The 23,423-nt window shown below is 42.6% G+C and overlaps 1 protein-coding gene across 4 annotated transcripts in view; it reads left to right on the forward strand.

Moving 5' to 3' along the window:
• The window catches only part of TGFBRAP1 (transforming growth factor beta receptor associated protein 1), a 71,977-nt gene that overhangs the window by 13,850 nt on the left and 34,704 nt on the right, over positions 1-23,423 (forward strand). For 2 of the 4 annotated variants that reach the window (XM_055243969.2, XM_063616673.1), the window contains exons 2-4: positions 8,234-8,938; positions 17,808-18,002; positions 19,987-20,141. In XM_055243969.2, coding sequence (XP_055099944.1) covers positions 8,251-8,938; positions 17,808-18,002; positions 19,987-20,141 — 1,038 coding nt within the window. In that variant the 5' untranslated portion in view covers positions 8,234-8,250. Of the gene's footprint in view, positions 1-1,344; positions 1,466-8,233; positions 8,939-17,807; positions 18,003-19,986; positions 20,142-23,423 lie in introns of those variants that run through there. The other 2 variants (XM_055243970.2, XM_055243971.2) reach the window with 2 other exon arrangements.

The raw sequence follows: 23,423 nt of genomic DNA on the forward strand, positions 1-23,423 counted from the left end.
AAATGCACAAGTCAATGAATTTTGATAATTCCATACACTTGCATAGCTAATACCTTGAATAAGATACAGACTATGTCTGTCACACAGAAAGTTCGCTGTGTCCCTTTCCACTTAGTCATCCAGTTCCTTCCAAAGTAAACACTGTTCTGATTTCTGTCGCTATAGATTAGCGTTGCCTACTTTTGAACTTCAGATAATTGGAAATATATAATATAGGCATGATTTCTTCCACTCAGTGTTTTTGAGGGTCATCTATTTGTTGCCTTTGTCAGTAGTTTATTTCTTTTTATTTCTAAGTAGTATTCCACTCTATAAATATGTCACAATTAAATGGGGGTAAGTGGGGAAAATTGAGCCGTTCCCTTTTTTTGGGTAATATGAATAAGCTTGCTGTGCATATCTTATATCTTATACAGGTCTTTTTGTGGATATAGATATACCCAAGAGAAATGGAAATATTAAACATGGCATAACTGGACAAATGCATGTTTAAGTTTGTAAAAAACTGATGAACAGATCTCCAAAGTTTACCCTTTTAAACTCCTTCCAGCAACATATGAGATTTCCAGTTGTTCTACATCTTCATTAACATTTGGTGTTGTCAATCTTTTTAATGGTAGCTCTTCTAGTAGGTGTGAAGTGATAGCTTATTGTGGCTTAAAATAAATATCTCGGTTAAAGATAGAGAGCATCTTTTCATGTTCTTATTGGTCATTCATATGCCTTTTGTGAAGTGTTTGAGTCATTTGCCCATTTTAAAAATGTTTGTCTTCTTGTTATTCATTTGTAGGAGTTTTTCTATATTCTGGATATGAGTCCTTTGCCAGATACATGCATTACAAATTTTTCTCCCAATCTCGGGCTTGACCTGTTTGTCTATCCTCATGTCTTAATTATTGTAGTATTAGAGCAATTTCTGAAATCAGTGTAGGTCCTTCAGTTTTGTTCTTCATTTTCAAGACTGTTTTGACTATGCTATGTTCTGTGCTTTCCATTTAAAATTAAAACCAGCTTTTCAATTTCTGCAGAAAAGCCTTCTAAGATGATAATTTAGGTCTTCCTTAATGTCTAACAATAAAATTTTATTATTTTATCCATAAAGATCTTAAATATCATTGTTAGATAATTCTTTCATACCTTATATTTTCTACTATTGTACATTTTTTTAAGTTTCTAATTTTGGGGCTAGAAATACAAACAACTTTGGTTTTTTAAAAAATTATAAAGTCATTAATTCTAATAGCTTTTTTGTGGGTTTCTATATAAACAGTAATGTCATTTGTGAATAATTATAATTTTATGTTTTTGTTTTCAATTCTTCTTTTTTTTTTTTTTTTTTTGAGACGGAGTCTCGCTCTGTTGCCCAGGCTGGAGTGCAGTGGTGTGATCGTGGCTCACTGCAAGCTCTGCCCCCCAGGTCCAAGCGATTCTCCTGCCTCAGCCTCCCAAGTAGCTGGGATTACAGGTACCTGCCACCATGCCCGGCTAATTTTTGTATTTTTAGTACAGACGGGGTTTCACCATGTTGGCTAGACTGGTCTCGAACTCCTGACCTCAGGTGATCCACCTGCCTTGGCCTCCCAAAGTACAGGGATTACAGGCATGAGCCACCAAGCCCGGCCTGTTTTCAATTCTTTGTAACTATTCTTGTTTTATGGTACTGGCAAAGACTCCTAATACAGTGTTGAACTGAGATCGTGTACTAGTTTCTAGGGTTGCTGTAAGAAAGTACTATAGGCTGAGTGCCTTAAACAACAGAAACTTATTACTTCAGAGTTTTGGAGGGTAGAAATCTGAGAGCAAGGTCTGGTAACTTCAGACATTCCTTAGCTTATAGATCTCCTTCCTCTTCCTGTGTGTTCACTTATCTTTTCTCCATATGTATCTGTCTCTGTGTACAAATTTCCCCTTTTTATAAGTACACAGTCACGTTGGATTAGAGCTCACCGTAAATGACTCTGATCATCTTATTTCCACATAAGGTCCCATTCACGGGTACTGGGGGTTAGGACTTCAGCATGATTGGGGGAGAGTCATTTCAGTCCCTAACAGATGGCAATAGTAGACATTCTTGTCTTGTTACTTGTTTCAAAAGGAAAGATTTTAAAATTTAATTTAATTTAATTTATTTAACGCTTTTTCTGCGTCTTTTGAAATAGTTTTTTTCTTTTAATTTATAAATGTGGTGAGCTAAACGAACAGATTTTATTACCTTAAACCAATATTGCATCCCAACTTAGCCATATTGTATTTTTAATACATATTTGTCAATTTCACGTGCTAATATTTAGTGTTTTTACAGGTTTATTTGTGAGTAAGAATGAGCTGTGATTTTTCCTTTTTCCTTATATGGTTTGAATATCAAAGTTTTACTTTCTGCTACTTTCATAAAATAAAGTAAGGATATGTTCCCTCTTTTATTTATCTTTTTATCCTTAGGAACATTTATTATGTGAAATTGGAATTAGGTGGTTCCTAAGTGTTTAGTGGAACTCACTAGGAGATCCATCTGGACCCGGTGCTTGCTTTGTAGGATAGGCAGTGTCTATTAAATCAGGATGTAGCCAGTGCTCTGTGCTGCCCATAAACTCATCCCAGTCAGCTCTCCTGGCCTTGGCCTTGGGCTGTGAAAAGAAGCGGGGCCTCTAGAATCCTACATAGCTTTTGTAACAGGTCTCCAAGTAAAGAACACAGAAACTTCCTTTGAAACTTAGGGGTAATATAAAATCTGTGGTGCCCAGCCCCATGTGTAGCCGAAAAGAACAGAATTGTCATTTTTGAACTGAGGTTTAGGAAACTTCCTAAGGAGTAAGGGAAGATGCCAAAAGTCATCAGTTCTTTTTTTTTTTTTTTTTTTTTTTGAGATAGAGTTTCACTCTTGTTGCCTAGGCTGGAGTGCAGCGGCACGATCTCTGCTCACTGCAACCTCTGCCTCCCGGGTTCAAGTGGTTCTCCTGCCTCAGCCTGTCAAGTAGCTGGAATTACAGGCATGTGTCATCACGCCTGGCTAATTTTTGTATTTTTAGTAGAGATGGGAGTTTCACCATGTTGGCCAGGCTGGTCTTGAACTCCTGACCTCAGGTGGTCCACCTGCCTCGGCCTCCCAAAGTGCTGGGATTACAGGCGTAAGCCACCATGCCTGGCCAAAAGTCATCAGTTCTTTTAAAGTGATGCCAGATACTGACTAAAAGATAATGTTTCTGTGTACCTTTGTAGAAAAAGATTCATATTTTTACATTAGCACTTTTAAAGATGCTGACTAAGGTTCTGACTATTACTAGTGGCAGAATCTTTAAAATGACAATGTGCGTATTCTTAACCTGGTAGGAAATAATTACTAATATTTTTATTTTGACCCTTAGCACGTATTGCTTTATACTGTTGCTGATTTATTTTTCTAGTCCTATTTCCTTAATAGGACGGGGAGACTCCTAGGAAGTGGGATTGTGTCTTGTAATTGTTTAGCTTAGTTTTTTGCACACTTAGAGGTGCTTGCTGCATATGCAATGTTAGCTTTAATTAAATTATGGTCCTTGAGCATACTAGCATTTTCCAGTCTCTTCCCTAACTGGGTATGTATTTTGAAATTTTAAGAAAACATTAAAATGTTGACCGGGCACGGTGGCTCACGCCTGTAATCCCAGCACTTTGGGAGGCCGAGACGGGCGGACCACGAGGTCAGGAGATCGAGACCATCCTGGCTAACACCGTGAAACCCTGTCTCTACTAAAAATACAAAAAATTAGCCAGGCGCGGTGGCAGGCGCCTGTAGTCCCAGCTACTCGGGGGCTGAGACAGGAGAATGGCGTGAACCCGGGAGGCGGAGCTTGCAGTGAGCTGAGGTCGCGCCACTGCACTCCAGCCTGGGCGACAGAGCGAGACTCCGTCTCAAAAAAAAAAAAAAAGAAAGAAAACATTAAAATGTTGATCTTTTAAATTATTATAATCATACTTTTAAAGTGAATTTTTTAAATTTAATATTCTTATTTTTTAAAAAAATAGAGACCAAGTCTCAATATTTTGCCCAGGCTGGTCTTGAACTCTTGGGTGCAAGTGATCTTCCTGCCTGGGCATCTCAAAGCGTTAGGATTATAGGTAAGCCTTAAAGTGAAGTTCCAACAAAAAGTTTAAATTTTAGGTCATTTTGAGATCACACAGTAAAGTATGAATTGTACACCTTAGAGAAACGTTTCCTTTTATTACCATGTTGAAACTTCTCTGATTCAGAACCCCAGCAGGTTATATTTAATAGAGGTGTGGCCTAAAGTTTATCTTTTTATGATTCATATTTTATCTAAGTAAATATATCACGTGAATTAGATCATGGAAAAAATAGTTTTTTAAATTAATTTTTTTTTTTTTTTTTTGAGACGGAGTTTTGCTCTTGTTACCCAGGCTAGAGTGCAGTGGTGCGATCTCGGCTCACTGCAACCTCTGCCTCCCAGTTCGAGTGATTCTCCTGCCTCAGCCTCCTGCATAGCTGGAATTACAGGTGCCCCCTACCATGCCTGGTTAACTTTTTTTTGTGTGTGTATTTTGAGTAGAGATGGGATTTTGCCATGTTGGGCAGGCTGGTCTTGAACTCCTGACCTTAGGTGATCCGCCTGCCTCAGCCTCCCAAAATGCTGGGATTACAGGCGTGAGCTACCACTCCTAGCCAATTTTTTTTTCTTTTTTCTTTTTTTTTTTCTGTGTGAAAGCATCTCACACTGTTTCCCATGCTGGAGTGCAGTGGTGCGATCATGGCTCACTGAAGCCACAAACCACTGGGCTCAAGCAACCCTCCTGCCTCAGCCTCCTGAGGAGGAGGGAATACAGGTGTGCCCCACCAGGCCTGGCTGAGTTTTTATATTTTTTTGTAGAGACAGGGTTAAGAATAAGTCATTTTTAAGTGCTAGCATGTTACTTCTTCAGCTTTCATTTACCTCCATGTAATTCTGCATTATTACCATTTAATTACCAAAGCAAGTCCTTATTTTAAAGGCCTGTAATAGGAAACTTATCTTTAGCAAGGCTTGAGTAACAGTTTACTAGATAATGAAACAATATTGCATTTCTTTTTAAATATTATAGAGTTACGACTTTTTAGTAAACCGTATGCTTTTTTTTTTTTTAACAGCTCTCCGTCCCTCTCCCCTTGTCTATCTACTGCAGGATTTAGACTAAATATGAGGAGTTTGATTCTTTCTCTAATATTCTTTACTGCAAATGTGTTTAGTTTATCCCTTATGCTAACTGAAGACGGGGGCTGGAATTATGAATAATATACTTTTAAGAAGCTAAATAGAAGGAGTTTGATTGTAGGTGCCCAGAGTTTGTTTCTCTATTCCTTCCGCAAAGGGAGATACAATTTATATTTTAAATGGCAGAACTGCTTACTCCTGCCATTTAAGAAAGACAACCCTGATTGATTAATCAATGAAGGAAGAAGTATTTTATATTACTTCACTTTCACTAACTTAGATGTCTGGAAGCCGACATTTCAATATCTGGGTTTTACTCATTAGCTCTTAAATGGAGAAAAAAAATGTTGTCTAGGTGGGTTTTGGTGGTTATGTTTGGTTGGGACAAATACACAATGTTGTTTAAGAGCTGTTTGTGCCAGAGACTATTTGTAGAAGCCTGCAAGAGTTCTGCACCCGGCTTCACCTGGGATTCTGGGGATGTTCGCACAGCCCCAAGGTAGATGGACATGATTCCTTCTCTGTGGTGCCTTTAGAACCTCCCTCTACACTTCCCCCAGCTCTTTTCCATAGTTTCTGTGAAGATGAACTCCCATAAATGAGTGTGAAGCTATCTTAGGGGTGGGGCAGGTGTGTGAGTGTGTGTTCTGGCTTATGATGCAGGCTGTCTTTTGGCAGAGGTGAACAGGTTACCCATATCTGAGGACAGAAGACAGCATAGTTTAATCTCTTGGTGCCCAGCTTGGGAAGTAAACACCTGAAGCAAGCCAGTAGTTTGAGAGAGGAGAGCTGATCCAGACTGGGAGGGAATCATAGTATTTATGATGAGATCCAAAAGTTTGAGTGCTGTGTGCCAGCTGTCAGCATTTTATATGAGCTCACTTACTTAATCGTTCAACAGTCCTATGAAGTAGGTACCATTATTCTCATTTCACAGATGAGGCAGTTGAGGCTGGAATAGCCAAGTCTCCATTCCGGCTGCTGTAACAAACTACCATACACTAGGTAATTAATAGACAATAGAAATGTATTGCTTACCGTTCTGGAGGCTGGGAAGTCCAAGATTGAGGCATGGTAGGCTCAGTGCTTGGTGAGGGCCCATCCCTCAGGGGTGGTGCCTTTCAGCTGCCTCCTCACACAGTGGATGGAAGGAACAAATAAGCTCTCTGGGAACTCTTTGATAAGGGCATTAATGCCATTCATAAGGGCTCCACCCTCATGACCTAATCACCTCCCAGTTGCCCCACCTCCCAACACTACCACTCTGGGGATTAAGTTCCAACATATGAATTTTAGGGGGACACAAACATTCTGACCATAGCACCAAGTAATTTGCTCAAGTGATGGGAAGGAAACAGGAAGGACTGATGTGTCTACAGACAAGCCTCCTCCTCAACCCTGGGGTACCCTCCCTCCTAGGGGTTTTGTTGAGCTAGGGAAGGGGGCTGGAGTCTCACTTGTGTATAGCTGTCATTGCCCCCATGGATGGGGGCAGACACGAAATTGTAGAATTCCAAAATTTTCTATTTGAAAGGCACCAAAGAAGTTCTCTGATCCCTTCCCTTCCCTGATGCATGAACCTTTCTTGAATATTTCTGAGAGGTCTTCCTCGCTTTGCTGGAATGCCTCCAAGTATTAGCAACTTCAGCTCTCATGAAGCAGCACTGTTCAATATTCAGAAAACTTGAAGTGAGGAAGGGATAGTGACAGGGAACCTTTCACTTCAAGCTCTCTGAACATGCAGCAGTGCTGATGCAAGCTCAGCCAGCTGCCCTACAGCTGCCGCCATTCTCTGCAGTCCTCTGATCCCCTGCCCTGCTCCCGATCACAGGGACTGTGCCTTGAGTTTGCTTCTGGCTGCCTGAGAAGTCAGAAAGGCCACCTTGCCTGATCTCCCTCTGACTTTGTGGAGTGTGAAGCCACAGTTCTCTGCAGAAGATGAAGTAGGAGGCCACGGGCTAGTGTGTGGGAAAGTCTCACTTCCAGTAGGAGCCAGGGACTGGTCCACACATCCACTAAATAGCTCCACTCACCACCTGAAAGCCTTTCGAGATCCGAGGCACACCTTTACTCTCCACATGAATACATTTACTCTGGAGCTGGGGCTGATGCACCTGCCTCGTTAGGAAGAACACAAAGAAACCCAAGGCCTGGCGTCTGCCTCGGTGTTCCTGGCAGGATCCTGTGACTGTGGTTGTGTTCATTGACTAAAGTGCATATTCAAGTAGCTGTAGAAACCCGGGGAAGATCAGTGAGGATCATTTCTGCCTTTTTCAGAAGTCCTTTTTGTTTTTTGTTTAAATGGGGTCTCATTATATTGCCCAGGCTGGCCTCCAGCTCCTGGGGTCAAGCCATCCTCCGGCCTCACAGAAATCCTTTTGTTATGTTGCCTGTGGGTGAATGCATGCATTTGTCTTCTGCCTGCAAGCCTGTCTCCCAGGAGCAATGTGAGGAGGCTCCAGGTGACTCTGGGGACTGAGCAGGATGGCACGTGATCACAAGCACATACATATGTGTGTATGGGGGTGTGTGTGTGTGGTTTTCTTCTTGGGTCTCTTGCTGTCTGATGGGGGAGGTCAGTGGGGAAATGGTTTCTTTCCATTTTTTGATAGCATGGAATGATTTTCTTTTTTTTTTTTTTTTTTTTTTTTTGAGACGGAGTCTCGCTCTGTCGCCCAGGCTGGAGTGCAGTGGCCCAGTCTCTGCCCACTGCAAGCTCCACCTCCCGGGTTCACGCCATTCTCCTGCCTCAGCCTCTCCGAGTAGCTGGGACTACAGGCGCCCGCCACCACGCCCGGCTAATTTTTTTGTATTTTTAGTAGAGACGGGGTTTCACTGTGTTAGCCAGGATGGTCTCGATCTCCTGACCTCGTGATCCGCCCGCCTGGGCCTCCCAGAGTGCTGGGATTACAAGCGTGAGCCACCGCGCCCGGCCGGAATGATTTTCTTAAATGAAAATGATAACTAGGGAATCCACGTATCATTATTGCAACCTCTGTTTCTGCTTCTTCCTTGTTCCTCTAAAATTAGTTTTCCGCTTTCTCTTCCAGCAGATCAGCCAGTAGACATGATGAGCATCAAAGCCTTTACGCTTGTCTCTGCCGTGGAGCGGGAGCTGCTGATGGGCGAGAAGGAGCGTGTCAACATAGAGTGTGTGGAGTGCTGCGGCAGGGACCTCTACGTGGGCACCAATGACTGCTTCGTCTACCACTTCCTGTTGGAGGAGAGGCCAGTGCCTGCTGGGCCGGCCACGTTCACTGCCACCAAACAGCTGCACAGACATCTGGGCCTCAAGAAGCCCGTGAACGAGCTGCGCGCGGCCTCAGCCCTCAACAGGCTGCTGGTGCTGTGTGACAACTCCATCAGCCTGGTCAACATGCTGAACCTCGAGCCGGTGCCTTCGGGGGCCCGCATCAAGGGGGCAGCCACGTTTGCACTGAACGAGAACCCTGTGAGTGGGGACCCATTCTGTGTAGAAGTTTGCATCATCTCTGTCAAACGCAGAACCATCCAGATGTTTCTGGTGTACGAGGACCGGGTTCAGATCGTCAAGGAGGTGTCGACCCCCGAGCAGCCCCTCGCTGTGGCTGTGGACGGCCACTTCCTGTGTCTGGCTCTGACCACTCAGTACATCATCCACAATTACAGCACAGGCGTCTCCCAGGACCTATTTCCCTACTGCAGCGAGGAGAGGCCGCCGATCGTCAAGAGGATAGGGAGACAGGAGTTCCTGCTGGCGGGCCCCGGAGGGCTGGGTGAGGAGGATGCATTTGTGCGCCTAGTCTTTTTGGGTGGCCTCAGTGACTGCGTGTTGAAACTGGAGAGTGAGATTGGCGCTGTGCAGAATAAATCCTCAGTGACATTAGGCATGTGTGGCAAGACAGAGGTAGCAGTGCTTGACGAGTGCTTGATGAAATCCAGTTCGATTGTTCTGTGAACATGGGGTTGGAGTCATAAAACCAGTTTCTTTCACATTGAAGTGAAGCTTGAAGACAGCTCTGGTGGTGTTACCGGGAAGGGGGGATGTTCTCAGCCCTTAGTCATCTTGGGAGAAAGATTTTGGCCAAGAGACAATTCAGAGATAGCAGAGAGCTTTCTGAAGGGAAATAGAGAACAGAGAGTTTATATGGAGAGAGACAGTACGTTCTGAAAGATGAGGCAGAGTGGGATGCTGAGAGAGTGAGCCAGCAGCCCTGAGAGTTCTGCATCAGGTTTTTATGATGCTGGATTTTTTCTTGAAGTTCCCACCTCTGTCTTAAATTTCTGCGTTTTTCCTTTGTCTGATTTTCCTGCTTCTGCCCTAAGTCCCCACCTTTTCCTCTCACCTAATTTCTACTCTAAGCTTGTTGGACCCTCTCTTACTATTAGTTGGTGCACATGTACAGCCGGTGTTGGATGTGAATCCCACCTAATGGCTGCATTGCTCATTACCTCCACCCCAGGAAGGTTGTACAGCGGTTAGGTCCATACTTACTGCACCTGCATGTCTCTTTGGAATTTCTCCTTTACCCTCTTTCCCTCCTCTCTGCTCATATCTAGCATGCATGTTTTGTTTGTTTGTTTTGTTTTGTTTTGAGACAGAGTCTCGCTTTATTGCCCAGGCTGGAGTGCAGTGGCACAATATCGGCTCACTGCAACCTCTACCTCCCAGGTTCAAGCGATTCTCGCTGCCTCAACCTCCCAAATAGCTGAGATTTCAGGCATGCACCACCACGCCCAGCTAATTTTTGTATTTTTAGTAGAGATGGGGTTTCACCATGTTGGCCATGTTGGTCTTGAACTCCTGACCTCAAGGGATCAACCCACCTCGGCCTCCGAAAGTGCTGGGATTACAAGCATCAGCCACCGTGCCTGGCCAGCATGCATCTTTTTGATGGTCTCTGGTATGTGGGATTTTCCAGACCTCCCTTTTCTCAGGGGCTCTTCCCTCCCACTCATGTCTAGCTATCTACCCACTGTGACAGTGGGAAAATTCTTTTAAGTAAATAACTACAAAAATAACTCCGGGCCGGGTGCGGTGGCTCACGCCTATAATCCCAGCACTTTGGGAGGCCAAAGCAGGCGGATCACCTGTGGTCGGGAGTTCGAGACCAGCCTGACCAACATGGAGAAACCCTGTCTCTACTGAAAATACAAAATTAGCCAGTCATGGTGGTACATGCCTGTAATCCCAGCTACTCAGGAAGCTGAGGCAGGAGAATTGCTTGAACCCAGGAGGCAGTGATTGCGGTGAGCCAAGATCGCGCCATTGCACTCCAGCCTGGGCAACAAGAGAGAAACTCTGTCTCAAAAAAAAAAAAAAAAACCAGAAAACTCCGTAAGCGTTCCTGGTAAGATTTTCCCACAAGAGTGGGTTGTCATTTGATTGTTTTTGCTCCTCATTCTAAAAAGTTGTTGAGGCTGGGCGAGGTGGCTCACACCTGTAATCCCAGCACTTTGGGAGGCCAAAGCAGGCAGATCACCTGAGGTCAGTAGTTCGAGACCAGCCTGGCCAAAAGGTGAAACCCTATCTCTACTAAAAGTACAAAAATTAGCCTGGTATGGTGGCAGGCACCTGTAATCCCAGCTACTCAGGAGGCTGAGGCAGGAGAATCGCTTGAACCTGGGAGGTGGAGTTTACAGTGAGCTGAGCTCGTGCCACTGCACTCCAGCCTGGGTGACAGAGTGAGACTGTCTAAAAAAAATAAAATAAAATAAATTAATTAATAAAAATAAAAAGGATTTGAGGTAGCTAAGTATTTTCAATGTCATGTCCATAACATTTTCTCTTTTATGTCCTGTCATTTCATCCCACCAAAAAGTTTTTTGTAGCTAGCTCCTCAAAAGGGGCTTTAGCAGTGCTCTTATGGCCTTAACTAATTCTCTGGACAGCCTTATCAAAATTAAGAATCAGTGCTTTAGCCTTAGTGATGTCTCCTGGTATTTTCTTCCAGCCAGGGGTGGCTCATATTGGAGTTAGTGTATATGTTTATGGTACAGGGATGCTGGTGAGAGTGTGTTCCTTTTAACACTGGTATTTTTTAATCCTTGGTGAGGTTTTGTATAGACACCTCATTTCAAAGTGCTGAGTGCAAACAGATTTTCTTGTGATAACAAGAATTCCTGTCATGAACTATTTCATGTATGTGTCTTGTTTTTCACTTTTTTAAAAAAATAGACTTAATTTTTTAGAGCAGTTTTAGGTTCACAGCAAAACTGAGGGGAAAGTACACAGAGTTCCCGTAGACCTCCTGCCCTCCCATTATCCACACAACAGTGGTACAGGGGGCACATCATTAGCACCCGAAGCCCGTAGTTTATATTGGGGCCATGCTCGACAAATATGTAATGTGTAATGACATGAATCCACCATTGTAGTGTCATTCACAATCCTTTCACCACCTTAAAAGTCCTTTGTGCTCCACCTGTTCATCCCTCCCTTCCCCTAAGCCCCAGCAACCGCTGATCTTTTTGCTGTTTCCGTGGGTTTTTTTCTTTCTTTTCTAGAATGTCATCTAGTTGGGACCATACAGTATGCAGCCTTTTCAGATTGGCTTCTTTCACTTAGTCATAGGGTTTTCTCTTTTCCCACCCCCAGAATGGAGTCTTACTCTGTTGCCCAGGCTAGAGTGCAGTGGTGCGATCTCGGCTCACTGCAACCTCTGCCTCCTGGGTTCAAGCGATTCTCCTGCCTTAACCTCCCAAGTAGCTGGGACTACAGGCACGTGCCACCATGCCCAGCTAATTTTTAGTAGAGATGGGGTTTCACCATGTTGGCCAGGCTGGTCTCGAACTCCTGACCTCAAGGGATCCACTGGCCTCGGCCTCCCAAAGTGCCAGGATTACAGGCGTGAGCCACTGTGCCCAGCCAGTAATATGCATTTATGTTTCCTCCATGTCTTTTTATGGCTTCACACCATAGATTCTTACTTTTTGAAGAAAAAATTCTTTAGCCCAGCCACATATTTTTTGAAAAATTGAGGATTTCTGTACTGTGAAATTTTTTATTGTAGAAAACATATATAAACTTATATAATAAAGAGAATAGCATAATGAACCTGGTAGAGACGTCACCCAGCATCAGGCACTCTCAGTTTATACACGTCATGCCCTCTGTTTATTTTGAGGCAAATCCCAGACATCATAGCATTTCATCTGTAAACGTTGTTAGTACATATTTCTAAGTTACAGATACCTAAGAAAACCACAATTCCTAAAAAACCTGGCAGTAATTCGTTAATATCAAATATATCTAGATGTGTCAGATTTCCCCTATTAGCATACATCATAATAGATGTAAATACATATATACACTTATGTTTAAGTATTTGTATGTTTATTTTTCAGTTTGTTTGAATCAGTTTCATACAAGGCCCATACATTGCAATTGATTGATCTGTTACTTTGTTTTAATCTTCAGTTTTCTGCTTCATATCTTTTTTGCTGAAGAAATTGGATGGTTTCATGCATAGTGTCCCACAATCTGGATTTTAATGATTTTATTCCCATAGTATTGTTTAACATGCCTCTCTGACCTCTGTGTTTTCTTCAAATAGTAATTAGGAGATTCAGAGTTTTTAAAAATTTGCTTGTTTTGTGGGGAGGCAAGACTACTTCCTAGTGGTGGAGTACTTCTGTCAGGGTTACATAATGCCTTCATCGCTCTGTAATGTTAACAGCTGTTGACAGTTACTTCCCAGATCAATTCGGTTATTTAGTTTTCAATATGGGGGTCTCTTCTGTCTTTCAAAAATGGCTGTCTGAAAAGTATCGTTATAAACTCGTGGACACAAATGTATGTGATGTGCTTGGTTTCATCCATGCCTGGTGGGAGTTTATTCAGGTGGACTCGTCAGTCCCTTTTTCATGCCGCTAGAAATCTGATTACTTCCTTGACTTTCAGGATGTTCCCAACTCACTTCGTACATTTCTTGCCCTGGGTCTGGTTTCAGCCATTTCTCCAAAAAGCGCTGACGTTTACAGACCACAGTCTGGGAGCTAGAGGTACTTACTGCTCATTGTTTCTAGGCCCTTCTTTCAGTAGACAGTGCTGGGAAGTATGTCTTTTTTATTTTATTTTATTCTTTTAGAAACGAGGTCTTGCTATGTTGCCCAGGCTGGCCTTGAACTCCTGGGCTCAAGCAAACCTCCCGCCTCAGCTTCCCAGGTAGCTGGGACTATAGACATGCACTACCACACCTGGGTAAGTACATGTTTTGCAAAGATAATTTCATTGTGAAATCATGTTGATAGAACCAATCCATCATTGTACCTGTATCTCCTTTCAACCACACCAAAGATCTTACTTCTCTACTACCTCAACATAATTACTCCTTTGATTTATCCCACAGTACATACAACAGAGTAACATGACCAACACTACCGCTCCCACAGTATAATTATTGGAAACTTTGATGGTTTGTGGTTCTTTCTGTCCTTAGGGTATTAGAAATATAGTCAAATTACTGTGTTTTAAAGTCACTTGGAGTAGTTCTCCTCTGTGTGGTTATGCCATCAACTAGATTTATAGTTAGATTTGTTTGTTTCATCTTACTTTTGATTTTTAGAAATTGCTTTGGCTTATTTTTTATTATGTAAATGTTTACAAAGTTCCAAGACAGATGGATACAGCAAGATATCATCAAAGAGGTCTAAGCTTACAGCCAGTGTTTTACCAAGTCTCCCTCTCCCATAGGTAACCTTTATTTTTAGGGTTTATTCTTTCATTTTAAAATACAACATATATATGTAAATATTTGTATCTCTTCCTTCTTGGCTAAGTGGTAGCGTACTTTTCCTTACCTTGCTTTTTTTTACTGAATATATTAAAGTGATCACTTCAGAGTATAGAGGTATTCCTCCTTCATTTTTATAGCTGTGCACTATTCTGCTGTGTGGAGGTTCCATCTATTGATGGATATTTGGGGTCTGTTTTAGTCTTTAGCTATTCCTAGGGGCTTATATTTGTGTGTGTGTGTGTGTGTTTTCAGTGTATCTGTTGGAAAGCTTTCTAGAGATGAGATAGCAGAGTCAAAGTATAAATGCAAGGTGTTGCCATAGTCTCCCTTGATAAAGGCTGCACCATTTTATTTCTCCCCAGCAACCTATGAAAGTGCCTGTTTCCCTCCAGCTTTGCCAACAGAGGATGTAGTCCAGACTTGTGTGTTTGCCAGTCTAGTATATGAGAAATGGTTTCTCGGTGTAGTTTTAATTTCCATTTGCCTTTTTTATGTGCATGCTTGAACATTTTTCACATGTTTAAAAGCCATTTACATTTCTTCTGATGGGAATTATCTCTTCTTATCTCTAGCCACCCCCCCCGCCTTTTTTGGTATTCTTTATATATTTGAGATACCAACTTCTCTGTTATATGTTTCAGGTATTTGTTTCCATATTTTACTGTGCAAAAGCTTTTTTAAAAATTTCGATATGATCTCACCAGGTGTGGTGGCATGTGCCTGTGGTCTCAGCTACAGGAAGCTGAGGCAGGAGGACCGCTTGAGCCCAGGAGTTCAAGGCTGTGGTGCTCCGTAATTGTGCCTGTGACTAGGCACTGCACTCCAGCCTGTGCAGCACAGCAAGACCCCATCTCAAAAAGAAAAAGAAAATTCTGTATAATCAAATATATCAATATTTTCAGGTATTGCTTCTTGAGTTTGAGTTATAATTAGGAAGATTTCTCTGTCTTCCAGGTTAAAGGCAAATTCACCTGTGTTTTCTTCTAGTACTTGTGTGGTTTTTTTTCTTTCTTTTTTTTTTTTTTTTTTTTGAGAGAGTCTAGCTCTGTTGCCCAAGCTGGAGTGCAGTGGCACAATCTCGGCTCACTGCAACCTCCACCCTCCCGGGTTCAAATGATTCTGCTGCCTTACCCTCCCTAGTAGCTGGGATTACAGGTGGGTGCCATCATTCCTGGCTAATTTTTTGTATTTTTTGTAGAGACAGGGTTTCAGCATGTTGGCCAGGCTGGTCTCAAACTCCTGACCTCAAGTGATCCACCCGCCTCGGCCTCCCAAAGTGCTGGGCTTACAGGCCTGAGCCATCGCACCTGACCAGTTTCAGTTCTTATAGTGAAGGGTGTAAGGAATACATTCAGTTTTATCTTTTTAAATTATTTATTTATTTATTTATTTTTGAGACAGGGTATTTCTCTGTCACCAAGGCCAGAGTGCAGTGGCACAATCTCAGCTCACTGCAACCTCCGCCTCCCCGGTTCAAGTGATCCTCCTGCCTCATTCCCCTTAGTAGCTGGGACCGCAGGTACCCGCCACCACGGCTGGCTAATTTTTGTATTTTTTGTAGCGACTGGGTTTCGCCACATGGCCCAGGCTGGTCTTGAACTCCTGGACTGGAGTGATCTGCCTGCCTTGGCCTCCCAAAGTGTTGAGGTTACAGGTGTGAGCCACTGCGGCCAACCTCAATTTTATCTTTTTTTATATAGCTGTCCAGTTATCCTAACAAACTGATTAAAGAGTCTATCTTTTCCTCACTGATGATGGCCTTTAATGTACACTAAATTTCCTAATGTATTGGGTCTGTCTCTGGATTTTCTGTTTTATTCTGTCAGTTCATTTGCCTAATTATGTGCCAATACCTAACTGTTTTTAGTTATAAAGACTTGATAGGCTGGGCTCAGTGGCTCGTGCCAGTAATCCCAACACTTCAGGAGGCCGAGGCAGGCAGATCACCTGACTTCAGGAGCTTGAGACCAGCCTGGCCAACGTGGCAAAACCCCGTCTCTACTAAAAATACAAAAATTAGCCAGGCATGGTGGTGCATGTCTGTAATCCCAGCTACTCGGGAGGCTGAGGCAGGAGAATCGCTTGAACCCAGGAGGCAGAGGTTGCAGTGAGCCAAGATGGTGCCACTGCACTCCAGCCTGGGCAACAGAGCGAGACTGCCTCAAAAAAAAAAAAAAAAAACAAGATTTACTCCATTATCCTTTGTTGGTTGTAGTGTTAGGATTGATGGGAAATAATAGTCAATAATCTTTATGATGCACTGTGTCTCAGCTACATGGGCATCTGGCTAAATGAACCAACCTTCTTAAGTTTTGTTCTGCTTGTAACTGGCACAATTATAAGCAAATTGAAAGATTACTTGTAACGCCTCTCACACAGTACCTATATACAGATTCTATCTTCAGCATAGTCACCACCAGACTTTAAACCACAGGTTTAAAGTCTTAAACCCTGTCCTATGACAGTGCTTCTTGAAGAAGGTAAATAATTCAGCTACTCTTCACCACACATGGTTCCCTGTCCTTCTCCCAGCTTAGATAAGGGGGTGGATGAAATGTAGAGGGTACACAATTGAAAATAATGGTTTTAAAAGGTGTGCCATTTACACATTTGTTACATGTGCCTGTTGACAGCAGTCACACTCCTGCAGCAGTACAGAAACAATAGACTTTATCACCTATTTGGCAAGAATAGAATTAGTTTGTGGGTGTTGATCACAGTCCCCTCTGTTCCTAGGTGGGGCTTCGAGGCTTCTCCTAGTGCTTGTCCTGGACTCCTCTTTTGCCAGTTACTGCTTGCTTTTTTATTCTAGTGAAAGCTTTGCTTTGCTTTTTTGCATGGATGCCTTTGTTCTTGACTCCTCATCCTTTGCCCTTTATTTATTTATTTTGAGATGGGGTCTCACTATGTTGCCCAGGTTGGTTTTGAACTTCTAGGCTCAAGCAATCTTCCTGTGTCAGCCTCCCAAGTAGCTGGGATTATAGACACTCACCACTGCCCCAGGCCCTTGCTCTTTTTATTTTAAAAACATTCATCCGGGCCTCTGTGCTGGCTCTGGTTGGGCGATATTCAGCCTTAAGCAGGTAAATGCGGTGACCTCGTTTGACCTCCAGGGTGAGGCTGAGCGATGTTATTGGTGTCCATGTGACCATGAGAGCTGTACTGTCTAGAGCATGTTACTTGAGCAGAAATTCAGCAGAATCCTCAGGATTACGCCCTATTTGAAAGTCACTTTGTCCTCACATGAGGACACATGCTTTATGAATCTTCACGTGGCTTACATGGAAATGTATTTTTAACCTCATTTTTATTTTATTTTACTTATTTATTTTTAGATACGTTCTTGCTCTGTCGCCCAGGCTGGAGTACAGTGGCGTGATCATGGCTTACTGAAGCCTTGACCTTCAGGGCTCAAGTTATCTTTCCACCTTTAGCCTCCCGAGTAGCTGGGACTACAGATGTGCACCACCACACCTGGCTAATTTTTATATTTTTTGTAGGGGTGAGGTTTCACCATGTTGCCCAGGCTAGTCTTGAACTCCTGAGCTCAACACCATCTGCCCGCCTCGGTCTCCCAACATGTTGGGATTACAGGCGTGAGCCACCACGTCCAGCCTATTTTATTTTTTATTTTGCTAAGTTTGTGGTAATATTATTACAACTTCATTTTTAATTGGAAGTAAATAACAGATATACATTCTGGGTAAGGTAGTTCTCTTCACGAAAATAAATTCCTGTAGGGCTCTTCACACATACAGCATATTATATTGTTTTTCCTTTCTTGAAATATAAGACTGTACAGGAAAATTGCTGGTGGGCAGGGGTCGTTCTGCATCCAGACATAGCTACAGGAAAATGACACCATGCTTATTTGGAAGCCCACCTAACTCTTTCTTCTTACTTCTAGGCATGTTTGCCACAGTCGCAGGGATATCCCAGCGCGCCCCTGTGCACTGGTCGGAGAACGTGATTGGGGCGGCTGTGTCCTTTCCATACGTCATAGCACTCGATGACGAATTCATCACAGTCCACAGCATGTTGGATCAGCAACAGAAGCAGACCCTGCCCTTTAAGGAGGGCCACATCCTACAGGACTTTGAAGGTACTCATTCACATAGAAGTCTTAGTGAAATCTACTTAACTCTTTTATGATATTTCTTCAGTAAATATCATTTAGGAACTGGGCCTTGCGCTAAGCGTAAAAGATACACAGATGACTCCAATAGAGTCTCTGTGCTTCAGGGGCTGCACAGTTAGTGGGGAGACAGACATTTAAACAAATAGCTATGGCAGTATAAAAGCTTGATCACAATGGAATAAGGCCCATTGTGAGAGCAGAGGAGAAAGTATTTCCTAGAGATATCAGGGAGGGCTTCCTGAAGGAGGTGCTGTTTTAGCCAAACCTTTAAGGATGCATAGGAGTCAGCCAAGCAGATGTTGTGTGTAAGAACCTTCTGGTAGAGAGAAAGGTGTATGCGAATCTGTTCGAGAGGGTACTATGGGCTTCAGGCCACACAAGCAGTTCACTGTGACTGTAGTGCATGGTGTGTATAAAGGGGCAGTGTGAGCTGAGGCTGCAGCAGACCAGGGTAGTCAGGGTGGCGGAGGCAGGAGGGACTTCATTTCGTGTGTATGGTGAGCCACTTGAAGGATTTACTCTACTTTTCTTCAGTTTTATTTTGAACACTTTGAAGCAGACCGAAAAGTGGTAAGAGAGACAAAGTAAACCACCAGAAACCTTTCACCTAGATTCAACGCTTGTTAACATTTTGCTGAGCCATTTGAAAGTACGAGGAAGATATCATGATATTTAATCCCAAAATTCTTCCACACATATCTCCCAAGAATAAGGGCATTTTCCTACAAAACCACGATGCCATTTTCACACCTGAAAAAAATTCACATTAATTTACAATACCATCTCATGTCCTGCCAATATTCAGATTTCCCCAATTGACCTAAGAATGGCTTTTATCATGTTTTCTTCCCAACCAGGAACGAATCTAGATTTATGCATTACGTTTGCCACTTAAGGATTTTCGTTCACCAAACATTACCCTTGCTGTGCCAAGTGCTGTCTTATAGATGCTTATAGGAGATGATAAGACTCACAGTTCCTGCCATTAAGTGGGTTAATTCCAGTGGGGCTGTGGCACATGTGCTGGGGTTGCACACAGAGCAGTATTGTGGTGCGGTGCCTGATGAGTAGTAGAGACGGGCTCAGGGTGTGGTAGACACACAGAGAAGGATGATGTAACCGGCCCAGGGTGAGAACACAGGGAGGCTTCCTGGGAAAAGTGACTCCAGGCAGAGCAGGGACAGAATGTCATTTGAGAATGAGAAAAACTGCCTTAGTTGTGATACAGAAGACAGAAAGAGTTAGATTGTTTCCTATAAACAGGTGGTGCTTAGCTGAAAGTTTCTGCAGAAGGGAGCCAGATTTAATTTGGAAGCTTAGTAGTAGGAGCTAGTCTTGGACTGCAGTTCTGACTCTTCCACAGACTACCTGTGGAGGGGCTCACAGGTAAAATGAGGGTGGCAGTGTTGGCCGTGGGCCAGGTTAACTTGCAGGATTGTGGGGAGATGAATACATTAATGGCAAGACTTTGGAGGTATTTTTGGTTGGCAGATGAGCATGAAATATTATCTCATGCTTCAAAATATCACATTAAAATTTTAATTTTATATAAACTAACTTGGAGGGAAAAGAATGTTTTAAAAATGTTGTATATTCTTATTGATAATGTTCCCTGATTGAACTCTGCATCTTCATTGGACTATGTATTATGCGTTTACTACACTGATTTTACATTTACCAGCATTTCTTAATAAAAAAAAAAGGCAAAAACAAAAGCAAGTTATTATTCTTTGGAAATGTCATACTAAGATTTTGCCCTTTTCTGACAGTTGACAGTGTGGGAAAAAGAAAAGCATTATAATTTATAATTTTTGTAGGAATTCCTTTGAGGAAACTATGGTAAAATTGTTGGAAAAATCAGGTAATGATCCAGTTTGGGGAAAGCAGTGTGTTTTTTTTGCAGGCAGTATGTTTTTTCTCTTTCCAACAATGCTGAATTTCTTCCCAGGAAGAGTGATCGTTGCCACAAGTAAAGGAGTTTACATCTTGGTTCCATTACCTTTGGAAAAACAAATACAGGATCTTCTAGCAAGCCGCAGAGTAGAAGAGGCTTTGGTTTTAGCAAAAGGAGCCCGGAGGAACATTCCAAAGGAAAAATTTCAGGTTTGTAATTAACTGGTCACAGAAATATGCCTCTAAGTCACCACTTAGAGGACATTCAGATTTAACTAACGTGCATCGGCCCTTCTCATGTACCAGGCTGTACACACTGCTTTTATATCTGTTGTTTAATTTTCTCAACAAATCCACATTGTATAGATAAGGAAACAGGCTTTAGAGCAGTTGAACAGCTTGTGACTGAGAAGGCACTGCCAAGAGTGGAGAAGTCAGGCTTCCAACTTCTGACTTAATTCTGCTACTTTAGAAATGGGCTTGTGTTTCTAATCAACTTTCCTCTTCCGTGGACCTTCAGAGAAAGATCAAGAACATAGTTCTTATAAGGCAAAAGAGTGGGGTCAGGTTAATTTGTCTCCAAATTTAGAATTTGTATTTGTCAGGAAAGGGTTGAATTAAAGTTTAGATTTCTATCGTCTATAGGAAAAGCTTTATTAACCATATTGATAAGCATTTTACTAACTAAATTGATATTGTAGGAACCCCATCTAGTTGATTTCCTTAGGAGAACTTTTTGTTTTTTTTTTTTTGTTTTTTTTTTGAGACGGAGTCTCACTCTGTTGACAGGCTGGAGCGCATTGGCGCGATCTTGGCTCACTGCAACCTCCGCCTCCCGAGTCCAAATGATTCTCCTGCCTCAGCCTCCCAAGTAGCTGAGAATACAGGCACCCGCCACCACACCCAGCAAATTTTTGTATTATTAATAGAGATGGGGTTTCACCATGTTGGCCAAGATGGTCTCGATCCCTTGACCTCGTGATCCGCCCGCCTTGGCCTCCCAAAGTGCTGGGATTACAGGCGTGAGCCACCGCCCCCGGCCAGGAGAACATTTTTAATGCACTTGAGAAACACTCATTTTAAATATAATTTGGTATAATAAATGCAATCGATATAAATCGTGTCTCCTAAAAACTATTACTTGATGAGTTGTTAGGTTGTACAGGTTACTCTATATTTGAGGGGAACAAAACATAATATTGATATGTATGTGTGCTTCGGACGAATATCTAAATTAATAATGAAAAGTTCTTAATGCTGGTCAGATTTTAGAGAGGACAGTGTAATTGTTGTGGAATGAAATGTTCTTTGGCCTCAGGCGCTTTATGCAGCAAAGGGTAGATTCTGAAAGTGAAAGAAGACAGGATGTGTGATTTATGGTTGTGGGCTATGAAGGTGGGCAGTACCTCTTTTCTACATTTAAACGTTTGATAAACTTTTCATCTTTGTTCCTAACTTTTGAGTAAGACTGATCTACTAGCATTCAGCAGGGGGCAGCAAAGGCAAAAAGAAGAAAGCTGCTGAGCTTCTGGTGCCCTGGAGGGGCGGGTGCAGACCAGAGGCAGATTGCCAGTCCCAGGCCTGCCACTGCCGCGCATGCTCTCAGCCGCTTCTCCTCTCCTGCGAGCTGCCCTCAGTGGATGTGTGGAAGTCCAGGGGGGCCACATTCCAAGGTTTTCCAGCTGCCACTGTGGAGTATTCCCTCCTTGCACACACACCATGTGCACATTTTAAGCGTGTAACATTTTCCTATGGAGGCTTTCAATGCTCTTTATCTGATTTTTGCTCTTTTCTTCTCTATGCTTTTTGCCAGAGTAGAGCTACACAGTCAGTATTAGATAATATTAGTCATCTTGTTCTCCAATCTGATATCTCAGGGTTTTTTTGTTCGTTTGTTTGTTTCTTTTCTAACCTGCTTCCCACTTCTCCCTGTATTACTGCAAGCTCCTGTCTCTAGCCCCGGAAATACACCCTCAGAATTATCTCGAGTCCACGCATTATTCTCAGTTCCCATTGTTGCTGCTGGTATTCAGACCATGCTCACTTTTGCCCGCGTTTTTAACAGCCTCCGTGTGTGATTGCAGTCCATCTTCCCTGCAACTATATGGAAATGATCTTTCTCCATTACGGACCGAGTCCTTTGCTTAAAACACTTTAGTAGGTATCTCGTTGCCCAGGTCAAGTCCACAGCCTTGAAGCATGGCTGACGCCACCGTCTTCTGTGGCCTTCTTGTCTTTTACACACACACACACACACACACACACTCACTCACTCCTATGAAGCACATGCCTACATTCTACATTTCTGCCTCAAAGGGTGGAAGACAAAGAGAACAAACAACGAGTGAGCTGGATGATATATCAGGAACCCTGCAAGGCATTTGAAAACATTTGTTGTTTTAACCCTCAAAAGAATTCAGTAATGACTAGTACCATTGTCCTCATTTCACAGACAAGACATGGCAGTGCAGATCAGCCATACCTCTGGACATCAGGCTGGCTAAGTCAGGCTGGCGCTTCCCGTAGGGCCCTTTACCCTGCGATTACTGGAGTGTACTTCTCTACTCGAAAAAATAGTTTTGATACCTCTCTTAAATATCTCCTTTTCACTAAGCCTTCCCTTTCCTCTGGGCAGAGGTAAGGACTTACCCCATGCACCTGCGATTTATGGCCCATACCATTTATCATTTCACCCATCAGCTCCATGCTTCTTCCTCCCCTAGGTCCTGGGTAGGTTCTTCCCTTTTAATACCAAGGAAAGAATGAATGAGTAATTCAGAGCTTCCAACTGGCCTTCCAGCAGAGCTATGATATAATGGATTGGCAGCACGGGGTTTTTGTTTGAAATAGAAACCTTAAACAATAAAACAATATTGATTCAAAAAAAAAAGGTTTAGAAATGACTTTTCATAAATGTGTATGTTTTAAAGGATATATTCAGCTCATATGTTTAACTACATTGCTTCTTTTAGTCTTAGAGTGTTTGTGACCACATGCTAGACCCTAAGCTTAGAGAAACCAGGAAGGGAGAGGATGAGAAACTTGAGCTCAGTAGACTTCTTCACCATTGCACTCCTTTCCCTTCATTTAAAGCAAGGGCTGGTTTCGCTTCTCTGAGTTCTGAATTAGCAAGGGGTTTGTCAAGAAGTTTGACTGTGGGGCTGGGATTAAGGATCGTTTCTTCAGGAGATCCAAAAGGGTTGTTCAGAACTTTAGAAAGCAAGCCTTAAATTATATTACAGTTTATAATGCTGTATTTAAAATAAGAGACAGTAAAGGGATATCTTGCTTTATAGACAAAGATTTGTGTCACACACAAAATATTACCTGATTTCTATCACATAATATGGATGGTGTTTATATTTAAGCTTGAGCTCCGATAGACTTTTTTTTCCATTTCATCTAAAAACATTTCAATACATGTCTCTAAAAGCACAGATGCCCCCTTTGAAATGTAACCACAGTACCATTGTCGTCATTCCCCCAAATCAG

This window comes from Symphalangus syndactylus, chromosome 14 (genome assembly GCF_028878055.3).
Source record: "Symphalangus syndactylus isolate Jambi chromosome 14, NHGRI_mSymSyn1-v2.1_pri, whole genome shotgun sequence".
In the NCBI taxonomy this organism is placed as follows: Eukaryota; Metazoa; Chordata; class Mammalia; order Primates; family Hylobatidae; genus Symphalangus; species Symphalangus syndactylus.